Source organism: Lonchura striata, chromosome 5, assembly GCF_050655825.1.
Source record: "Lonchura striata isolate lonStrDom1 chromosome 5, ASM5065582v1, whole genome shotgun sequence".
NCBI classification, from domain to species: domain Eukaryota; kingdom Metazoa; phylum Chordata; class Aves; order Passeriformes; family Estrildidae; genus Lonchura; species Lonchura striata.
Genome location: NC_140707.1, coordinates 17264141 through 17275768, shown reverse-complemented (window position 1 = coordinate 17275768; position 11628 = coordinate 17264141). Strand labels below are relative to the sequence as shown.

The 11628-nt window shown below is 42.1% G+C and overlaps 1 protein-coding gene across 15 annotated transcripts in view; it reads right to left on the bottom strand.

Moving 5' to 3' along the window:
• The window catches only part of NAV2 (neuron navigator 2), a 381846-nt gene that overhangs the window by 3709 nt on the left and 366509 nt on the right, over positions 1-11628 (bottom strand). For all 15 annotated transcript variants that reach the window (XM_085579845.1, XM_085579846.1, XM_085579848.1 and 12 more), the window contains 10 exons: positions 11334-11493; positions 10762-10862; positions 9363-9458; positions 9059-9227; positions 7114-7349; positions 5111-5265; positions 4578-4649; positions 3906-4102; positions 3591-3709; positions 281-484 (listed from right to left, as the gene is read on the bottom strand). In XM_085579845.1, coding sequence (XP_085435971.1) covers positions 281-484; positions 3591-3709; positions 3906-4102; positions 4578-4649; positions 5111-5265; positions 7114-7349; positions 9059-9227; positions 9363-9458; positions 10762-10862; positions 11334-11493 — 1509 coding nt within the window. The remainder of the gene's footprint in view (positions 1-280; positions 485-3590; positions 3710-3905; positions 4103-4577; positions 4650-5110; positions 5266-7113; positions 7350-9058; positions 9228-9362; positions 9459-10761; positions 10863-11333; positions 11494-11628) is intronic.

Genomic DNA, 11628 nt, shown 5'->3' with positions numbered 1-11628 from the left:
CAACATAAACTCCACATGACAGCTACAGCGGCATTCGCTTTGCCAGTGGGCAAGGAAGGAAAGGAGAAACAAGCAAGGTCTGTAATACTGAGACTCAGGACAGAGGTATTGACTGTAAATCACGGCAGCATTCAAGTTACTGGTAAAACACAGCTTTGCCAGTAAAGGAGAAAATGAGACGACTGAAGGGATTAGTCCACAGCCACAGACCAGTTCCTGTTTCCAATCCCCAGAAACAAGGCAAAAGAAACAGTTCTGCTGGTCAGGAATGAGAGCTTACCAGAGGATCTCCTTCAGCATCACTCACTGGGACTTGCTTGCTGGTGGAGCCTTCCCGGGACACGGAGTAGCCATCGAAGCCCACGTCCTCGGGCCGCAGCTGCAGCAGAGGAGGCCACTCGTGGTGCTGGGGGCTGGCTGCCCAGGGGTAGGTGTCCATCACCCACTTGGCAGGATCCTCCCAGGGTGCTCTCCTCCCATACAACTGGAAGAGCACAAAACCATGTCAAACATTCCAACCATCTCACCCACTGTCTACCTAACCAGAATGAACGTGCCTCGGCTCTTGGGCTGCAGGAAACACTTTGCTAGCAGGGCTGAACGTGAGAGTTTCCTTACCCTAAAAACACACACAAAGCCCTTTGTCATGGCACTGATTTGGAAGGAGCAGACCACCTTCTCCAAGATTGCAGTGCCCTTCTCCTGACACCAGCTGAAGGAAGAAACGCCTGAAAATAACATCACCTAATTAAGTCAACTTAAACAACATCAGCACACAAAAGAAGCCATCAGTGCTGACACCTGGATTGAACTGGCAGCTGCCTTACAAACTGCCATCCATGGAATGTGGAAGAGGAAATGTGAGATCTGTCATCAGGCAAGAATGATGGATGTCAAGGCATAAAGTTTTCAAGTCAGACTTTTTTTGTATTCAACCCAGAAGAAGCACCAGCAGCATTTGTCCATGCTCAGGTTCCTAAGTAGGCAAGCTCTGCTTCAAAAATGTTTTTCTGGATGGAACAGACTGCCCTACTGAATCCCAATGTACTCTCCTTGTTCTATTCCATTTGCCTTAGATAGACAACACATTCATGTGAATGCCTCATTACTCCCAAAAGCATAAATACAACTACAAGTGGCTTTAAAACATTCATTTCCACTATATAAATATCACCATCAACATCCTTCAGCAACTGGAGTTTGTCTCTGACATTTTGTCACTGTCCCCTTCCTTTATCCCCCTGCACAAGGGTAAAAGCAATAGTCTAGCAAAGAAATTCACCAGTTCTCTGATGGATCTGGGACTATCTCACTTTCCTCAATACTATTTCTCCGTGGTAGGCTTTTTGTGGGTTTAGATTTTGTGTGCACCAAGTATTACAGTGCTGTGAGTACCAACCCTTGGTGTGCTGTGAAGCAGGAGGGAGCAGAGGTGCCAGCAGATGGTGCTAGAAAATCTGAAACAGAGCCTCCTCCACAGCCCCAACCCTCCATCCTTCAGCCCTGCTGCCTCATCTCCCCAGCTTCAGGATGTGGCAAACCAGATTTCCTGCTTTAACCTTGTTCTCAAATTTACAGTGATACCTGTCACTTAGTAAGTGGCGAGGATTTTATATTTTTCACATCTTTTCTCCTGTAAAACTCTGAGTGGATCTGAGCTCAGGAGAGACTAAATGACTCACGACCCTCTTCCATGGCAACCAGGTCTGTCCACCCCTCCCACTGGCACATTTTCCATGGGACAAGGATGGAACAGGTTGCTCCACAAAGCATGAAAGAAAAATCACTGAAGTATGAGTGACAGCAGCAGGAAGCCACAGGGACTCTGGGTCCTCTTTTTGCTGGTGCTGCATTCTGTACTGATAGACCAAGCAGGAAGAACTTGGGTTTTATACAACCTTCTAATTTCCATGTCGCTGTTTTGAAGAATAAAACAAGACAGCTCCCATGGGGGCAATTATTGTAAGGATTCATTTGGCTTGTTTGTATTTGATAGAGAAAAATACTTCTCTAAATGAGAAACAAATATAAAAATAGCTAAGAGCAGATCCACAGAGATCAGAGTGAAATTAGGAGTCCACCTTTGCTTTCTGGCAGGCAAATTCAGGAAAGAAGATGTGCACTCAGAGACTTTGTGGGCGTGAGGAGCAGAAAATAGCCCCAGATGAAACCCATCTTTCTAGCATTAGCTTGTTCATTAGCACCACTCTGGATACCCTCCAAGTACTACAGTGCATCTTCTTATCCATCAACCAAACAAAAGAGAAATTATTTAAATAGGGATGAATGAGTGCAATTTGGGGAAATGGGGCTGAAGGGGATAAAGAATCTGAAGCACAGTGAGAAACTGAAGTCCTTACACCTGGAACACAAGACACTCAAATACACTAAAGAAAGATGGAGATACTGGGCAGAACAAGGAAGAAAAAGGATGATTTTATCAATTTCTCTCTCCACTTCCATTACTAATTTTTCAATGCTTTCCAGACATACTGATCAATGATATGAGAGCTCCAAAACCCAGTACAAGGAGCCCATGCATTACTGTGAGTATCAGTTTTCTCCATTTCAAGAGCAAGCAATATCACCTGCTCTCATTTCTCTTGTTTTAGGTTGGAAAGATTCCTGGCTCCCATTACCTGCCTTTAAAACAGGTTTCATGTTAAATGGTTCTCCTGTTCTATTTCTAGCGAAGTTCCTGAGTGTGTTTTGTACTCCAGGACCTATTGTTCTCCTTATGTCTAAGAGTCTACCACAATTCCAAAGAGAATGAGGTCTCCAAGTACTGACAAATTTCAAATGGCAGCTGCCCAAATTGTACCCAAAACTTGGAGAATTAATGTATTTCACAATTTTTAAAGAAGCCATTAGTAAAAGATTAATTCTAAACTGTATTTTAAAGTAGGTGCTGCTGGTTTTTTTTCTGTGAACAAAGAGCTGGTTATTAAAAAACCTCATTTTCTTCCCTACCTAAATGGCAAATCCATAGCAATTCTCTGCTGAACCCTCCTCCTGATTCCAGCAAGCTTCATAGTCATACAAACACCAAAAACTATTCCAAATTGCCAGATTATGAATCAATTACCAAACACAGACAATCAATGATGATTTAACTTCATCCTGTGAAAGAATTATGAAGGAATCTACTAAAAAAATCACGTTATATACTGAGAAGTAATCAAAATGTCACTGATATTGCTCCTGTCACTCATGTATGCATTCTCTCCATGCAAAGCTTTATTCCTATGCTGAAAGATTTGATTTCCAAAGGAAAATCCTGCGTAACAAAGTTAATGATGACAAGCATATTTTTCTGATGCACAGGGTAATTTTAAGGTGTGCTTCTGGAAAGGTATTTGTATGTCTAACTGCTCCCACTGCAAACATAAGCAGTTTGACATCTATCCACTTCTACTCTCTATTTCAACAGTGCTTGAAGAGACTAATTCTGCCTGAGATTATTGACAGTTCCGATTACATTTTCAAAGACATGCAGATATTCAATGTGCAGAATGTTGCCACTACAGAGTTTTGCTGCCTTTTGAACAGATGCCATTCTAGACCTATGATTTTTCCCTTTGCCTGCTTACCTGTAGCCCTTCTCTTACTGCCTCCAGAAGATATGGAATGATGGAGTAGTTCCACAAGTCAGTGAACCAAACTCTAGAGCCATCTACATCTATTGGGCAGGACAGGAAGAGCCGTGGACCTGGAGAGGGAAATTCAGATATCACACTCAAATCACAAGCACAATAAGCATCAAAAACAGGGTGATACCATCTAAAAGTAGGGTTTTAAAGAAATCCTTTTTTATGTGACACAGCACAAGGAAGTATACAAAGATATTCCTGATACACAAGGAAATAAAATACATATATTTACACATGCCTGGGCAGAGTACTTACCAATAGTAACATCAGAAGAGCTGTGAGCCTCCAAGAATTTGTTCAGATGTTGCCAGACCTTGGGAATCCAATCAATAATTTTCACCAGCTCTGCATTCCTCATCCTGCCACTGATCTCTGTTTCAATCAGTTTTCTCCTCAGGAAACGGCCGAGAAAGCCTTTGACAGGCTCAGTGTGGTTTGCACACAGCACCCATCTATGGCACAACAGCAGAAATGCACATTGTTTCTCTGCCATGCTACTGAGTGTAACCATTCCTGACTACATTTCTCTTATTTCCAGATTATCAGGATCAAAATGGGCTATTCCAGTCATACATGTTTTTCAACAGAAGTTACTTTGGAGTATTTTACTAGATGAGCCAATATTTGTTGTGCATTGTTTCAGCTCATTTCTCATTAATCTGCTTTGCCTAAATATTGTCTTACTGAAAATTTGGTAGAAAATCAAATATCTTAACAATCCTCTATAAAATAAATAGTTTTATGAACCCAGTTCCTTTAATGACAGCACCACAACCCAGCTGAACATGTCAGGGCAGAAACCAGGAGCAAATGGCATTTCCCTCTTACTTTGCTATTTCAGCTGATAAGAACAATTTCAAATGACTCAGTAGCCATTACTCCTTTTCCAGCCCACAAACACAAATGAGAAACATGAATAAACAGTACCTGAAATTATGATGAAGCTGAAGATTAGGTGTGGAGGAGGTGGCTTGGTTCATTGTGCCAATAATATACGGACTATTGGGAGAAAAAAAAAAATCAAACCTGTGAACTTTGAAAAACAAGTTTTCAGTATAACCTGAACATTAAAAAAAGATAATTCAAAGCTCTTTTGTCAAAGAAGGTTTTGTAGTTACTTATCACCAAATTCTCTACTGAGATTCTGTGAACATCAAATTCTGGAAGTAAACCAGAAGTCCCAAAACAGGACCTTTCACTACAAATGGGGTTTTACTACTAATGATCTATGTCATGAAGCAAATACAACTACTTTTAAATTACTAATTTCAGAAAAGTTGGTAATTTCATGAAAGAAAAAGATCCCTCTGAAGCACTGTCCACAATATGGACAGTCTGGTCATCTTCCTCCACATTACTAAATTAATGCAGACTTTGGTTTTGTGTGATTGGATTTTGCAGGAGCAGTGCTCTGAGTACAGGATTAACATTTGCAATGTGTTCTGATACTATTTCTTTACCATTTGTGGTACTTGCAGTTTAGGAGTCCATTAAAGATCTCTCCTAGGGAGCTAACGTGGTGCAAATTATCCAAAATTATGACAAGAGGCATATCCACAGCATTATTTTCACTGTTGCACTGGTCTGCCAGGTTGGACAGGTACTGGCGGAGCTCCTGCAAAGCAGATATAAAGAAAAGAAGCAAAAAAATCTTTTTTTCTTCACATTTCTTAAAAAATCAATCAAATTAAATAAGCTTGGTAACAAAATCTAAAGCAAAAAAAGTCTTGACATCTAACAAATCACACATTTTCTATGAGAAAACACAAGATATGGTTTTCTTTTTCTCTTGTAGCTTATGCTGAAGAGACTGTGCCAGAAATCCTGTGTGAGATAAGGGCTTAAAGAGGGGTAATATTTTGTGATTTAGCTTGTGCTTTTTATTCATCAATATCAGTCCTAAGAGGTCTAAAACATATTTTTGTTTATTTTCAGGAACTTGATCAACTCTCCCCATACCAAAACAAACTCTGCATTCCAGCTAGATCTTTTGTATCATCTTGCAACTGTGTTTCCATCAAAATAGATGACAAAATTCATCTGGAACAAAACATCCCTCATCAGAGGCCAAATCTGGACACCTTCAATAATGCTGGAAAGAAGGATGAGCTTTTGGTGCTGCTGCTGAGTGGCTGAAATGCTCTCAGCAGCTTTAGAGCATGCCTGAAATCAAACCAGTGGCTGAACCACAATTTCAACCATCCCTTTCCTCCAGAAGAAAATATGCCAAAGGCCATGAAATACACAGCTTTTTTTTTTTCCCCTTCTCTTTAATCTAGATGATCACTGGAAGTATATTCAGCAAAACCAGCAGCACATAAAAAAGCAAAGACACGCCTTACCTGCCCAGGAATGTGTCTGCACAACAGCCCCTCCAAACCTGATTGCAACTGCTGATACCTGCAGCTGCAGCAGCTCCTGACAGCCTGGAGATGCATTTCAGGGTTCTGGGAAAAGTGCCCACATGCAATAGGGATTGCTTAAGCCTCTGGGAATTTTATGCAGGTGTTTAACTTCCTGGGCAATTCTCAGGCTCCTAAACACTTGAAAATCGTGACACCTTTAGGTGTTTAAACACACACCTGGAAGCCTGCTGTTCCAGACCCATAATCAGGTGAGTATGACAACCTTGAAGTATTGTTTCCTTCAGGATAAACACAATGTGTTGGAACTCAGAATGTCTCTCAGACATTTTTAGAGGTTCCAGGCCTTGGTCAGAAGCATTTGAGACCCTGGCAGGCAGTTGGAAACAGCTGTGATTTTGAGTTTGAGCCATGGAATGAGTTACCAACTTTGGAGGTGGAACAAACAGTCACAAAGGGTTAGATAGTATAGTAAATGTAGTTACAAAGTAGAGGGGAAAATTTTTTGTATTGTACAGGGGGGTTTTAACACTTGTACAGGGGGGTTTTTACTTCGTACATGGGGGTCAGAAGTTCAAAGATGGAGGAAAGTGGGCTGATCCTGTTCTTCCTCCTTCTTCTTCCTTGCCTCCATGTTCTTGGTGATGTTGGCACTCACAGATTGGTTTAGAGTAGAAAAGCACTTTGTGATATAGGTAGTAGGTATTGGGGGAAAACTATAAACATGTAATACGTAATATATCATATAAAAGATAGCAGCAGCCCTGGGTGGGGAGAGAAGAAGAAGACAGCAGACAGAGAGGATGTCAGGGTGTGTGTGTGTTTCTGCCTGGGCTGCTGAGCAAACCACAGCAGCCAGAGAAGACAATCTTTTAGATAACTACCAATAAACTGCCTTGAGACCGAACAACAAGAGCCTGCGCTGTTTTTCTTTGGAATCACGGGATGAAAGAGAAATTTCACCACCACATGGGACCCCAGAGTAAGGCCGGGGTTCCCACAACAACGCTTTGAAAACAAAGCTCCGTTCAAAGTGAGGGACTAGGAAAGGTCTCTCGTGCTGGACACGTGGCTGGGCGGGGAGGCTTTGTGCTGCTCACCTTGCTGGATTTGTGGTCGACGTTGAAGGTGGCGATGATGCCCTCGGCCAGCTCCCGGCCCTCCCGGAGCACCATGCACTCCGACAGCCGGTTGGCCAGGTAGGTTTTGCCCGTGCCACTGGGGCCAGACAGGATGATCCTCCTGTGCTCCATCAGCAGGGACACGTAGCGCTGCAGGATGGCCTTGGGGATCAGCGACTCGAACGCCAGCCCGTCCAGGCTGTTCTCACAGACACCTGCAGCAGGGAAACGGGCCTCTCGTAGGGGGATTGCCAGCTTTTGTCCAAATGGACCTGACCAAGCTGCTCTTCCTTCAGAGCTAAACCCCACCCCAGAATCCCTCGTGGTTGAGGGATAAAAAAAGCTGGAAAACAAGTGCACGGGTGACCCATGGGCTCAGCCTGGATCCTCCTGCAGCCTTGTTTAAGTCCTCAGCTGCATCCCTAAGGCCCTTTGGAAGCTGCCACTCCAAAGGATTCCAGGCCAGCTTTTCATGCACAAGCTATCCATTTTACAGCATTTCACCACACGTTCACCCTGAATGTACCTGTTTACTTTTGGATCACTAGACAAAAAAAAAAACCCAGCTATCATCAACTCCCCCTACTTTCCCAAATGCTTGTAATTAAACTCCTCCTCTGTATGCCGATAGTTATCTCCTCTAACAGAAAACTCCTACTGATAAGCATTTATGCCATGTCAGCAGTCACTTTAGGCAGAATTGGCTTAGGGAAAATACACAGTGCTTCAAAATAAACAGCAGGAAGGGAAGTTGGCAGATCACCCAGAGAAATGTTTGCACCTCAGTGGTTACTTGGAATATTAAATATTTATATAGGCAGCTTTATATCTCAAAGGTATATGTAAGTGATTTTCCAGAAATTGATTAAATACATTTCTATTTTATTGAGAACTGTTATCACTTACGAACCTTCAAGGCACAAGTCGAGTCAGTGCAAGTTAAATATAAACTCAAACTGCAGCTTTACAGGCACAGTTAGACCTTGTGCAATATTTCAGTCAGGCTTTATGACTGGACAATGCATTTTATATAAGTAGAATATCCTGGGTTCATGTCAAGCCTCAGTAAGTTGATGTATTTCACAGTTTATTTTGTCTTCCTGCTGACTGCTTTGCTATATAAGGTAACCTAGTTTTTACACCAATATTCAAAAATTTGCTTTCAGTCAAATTTCAGAGTTGATCTGAAGAATGTTTGGCACTGCTGTTAAAATACCATCTGTCTGCAGATTTCACTGCTCTAACTTTGAACTGATAGATGGTCAAAATGCAGCAGGTTAAGGGTTTTACCCCTGAACTTAGTTTCATAGCAGAGTTTTCACAAAAAAGTTCTTCCCTGAGAAACCAAATGAGAAACGCAAATACTAAAGTATTATCACTATTACAGAATGAAATCAATGGGAATTTTGAAAACCATACATGCTGAGAAATCTAGATTTTAAGGAGTTTCGTAAAATTTGGGCTCCCTCCTTCCTGGTACTTAAGGAGGAACCCTTCAGGGAGACCAATCAAGCAAATGAGTGATGATCTATTTGTTTTTTTAACCCTGCATGAAGGAAATAACAACTACAGCTGCAATAAAGAGCTAATGAAATTTTGGGGCTTGACTCATTTGGAAAATACTTTGCTGCTCAAACAGCTCCGCTGCATCCCTTGTGACGTGAGGTCTTCTCCAGGACAACTGAAGATCTGTGGAGTGTGTAATTTTTCCTAGAGTTACAGGTTGAAAACTTGCTGAAATTACAGACTTAGCATGCCCCAAGTGCTGGCTTTATCAAATGAAATTAGCAGGAAGCAAATAAATGGTAGGAATAGGAAAAAGCAGCACAATAAGGAGCCTGTACTCCTCTGAGTTTCTTGACGCAGCAAGCTCTGAAAAAACCCAATAGTGAGAACTCCCCCAGGCAAGGTGAGGTGGAATTACCTTTGATGGTAACGGAGATAGTGTTGTTTTCTCCAACCAGGTACCCGCAGGGCAGCAGCTCCGGGGTCTCGGCGCTGTTGGTGCGCCTGATCTCCCCGATGCTGTAGCCCAGGACGCTGTCCGAGTTCAGCCCCAGCTGGCTGACGGGATCCACGTGGATGATGTACTCCTGCCGTGGAAAGGGACTGCATTGGGATTTGCTCTCTGCTGTGGCAGTGCTTAATGCACCAAGTGAAGCACAGCCTGGAACCACCAGAACCTCCCCCAGGAGAGCTCGAGCCCGTCGCATTTTGCACCCGCTGACCTTAAACAGGCGTCTCACAACCCCATCCAGAACATCCCACTTGGTCTTCCCACTGACTCCAATGCAGCCGATGAGGAAGGTGCGAGGCCTGGAATCCTAAAGGTACAGCAATAACTCTATCAGACAAGTGTGGTTAATGTAATTCAAATGCTGGCTCCCCTGCCCCCTCCCCTTTTACTTCTAAATAATGCTGCATCCTTACTATGCCTCCTTACTGAACAGCATATGGAATTCTTTTCACGTGATAAACATTTTCTGCAGTGTTGGAGTCACAAATCTAAATGATACTCATGTGGCTGTGATGTTAAGTTATTTATTTATCAATCCATGAACAATTCAAAAATCTCTGAGAGGATTACAGTTTAGCAAAGAGACAGAAAGTCTCTTAGGAATATTCTGGACAGAAAAGTAGATGTCAAGTTCATTCTTCCATGACTTCAATCAAAGATGTTGCATTTGCAAAGTTTATCCTATTTATTTTTAGAAATTCTGCTGTGGGAACAGAAACCCATATATATAGATCAATTATACAAGGCTCTAATGTATACATGGTTCTAGTAATATAGAAAGAGACTTTATATTTATATATTATATTTGATGTATCACGGCATTTTGAGTTTTGCAAGTGATTTTTAAGGCAGATAAAAGAAATCAGAATAAATAGAATTTTTCTGCTTTTCTAAAGCTGCACTCACTGTGAAGCATTAATTGAAGAGAAAACTAATTTCTATCATAAGATTTGAAGTGTTACTACAACTTGCTGTGATTGCAGTCAATCAGCAGCAGTTTTACTGTTTATCCAGTGTTGTACTAATTAATGCAAAGCAGGTAATTAACGGAAAGAGCTGCTGAGTCCATTTTCTTTCTGATCATTCAGATTTTTGTCCATTCCTCAGGGAGACACAAAGTTACTCCTTAAACACACTTTTACAGGTGCTCAAAAATGTGAGATAGCAAGGCCATTGCTTGGCAAGGACTGTGTAATACATTCATGCATGCAGTATGTTAAACACACGAGACAGAATGCAACTTTACAATATTTGCAATTTATTTGGGTACTTAGGATTCTTTCACATACTTGTGAATGGAAAACATCTGAGAGATGTCATTCTAAACAGAGTACTTGTGCCAGAGAGGACAACTAGAACTAGAATAATATGGTACAGATCTCCCAGTTTGGATTTGTCAAGTTCTTCCATAAGATTGGTGCTTCTGGCATTTCAGTCCCTTTCAGCAGGTCCAAGGGAGCTGGAGGTAGCCAAGTGTCTTCTCCATCACTATCAACACACCAATAAATTGCTTTCCTGAGAAAATCCTTGAAAGTCCTTTGCAGACTTGAGTTCCCTCACACATTTCCAGGTCACCTACATTTCAAAGCTGGGGATGAAACACAACTCACCTCCTTCCATTTCATCTTGTCCTGGAAGTTGACGACTATTTTGACATGCCTGCCTCCTTCTTTCCGGGCAGAGCCATCTCCAGTGTCATCCAAGAGCATGTCTGTGGACAGGAAACATCAACAGCTTCACAGCTGGAGCTCAATTACAATGGAGACCATTCTGGTTTATTGTAGGCAAACACAACACGTCTGGGCTTCACATGCCCCAAGGTAAAATATGAGAAACAGGCTGACTTCCCTGCCACACATCCCTCTCAAAAAGGGAAGGTCATTGAAAATTATTAGCCAGTTACTCTGTATTTTCCTTCCTATGATATATCCCCTGGCAAATGTGCACCATTAAATGGCTTTAAACATGACTTTTCAGAGCTGAGGTCATAATTGGACACCTCTGACCGAGGGTGTAGCAGACCTACGATGATATTTAAAAGAAGGCTCTGTGCCAGCTCGTGACATATTTCCACACCTCAGCTATTAATAATCCTCACGCTTTCATTTTTCCATGGCTAACCAACCAAAGACTTCCAAGAGCAGGATAAAACCTGCCCCGCCACCCTTCTCATTAAACTCACCGAGACTGGTTGACTCCGTGAGGTTCAGGCTGTGTTGAGAGAGACCCACTGAGTGTCTGGGAGAGGAGGAGATGGAAACCTGAGACTGAGCCCTGCTACAGCTGCCGTGGTTTTCAGATTTCAGCCGATCGTTCTCTGCTTTTAACTTTTCAATCTCACTCTTGAAAAGGCAAGTCAGACATTAGAAGGCATGGCGAAAACATGATTATGAGATAGCAACATAAGAAACTTAAGAATAAATGATAGTCTGGCAGAAATGCTGTTTCCATCATGTCTTAATTATGGATTTAAATTA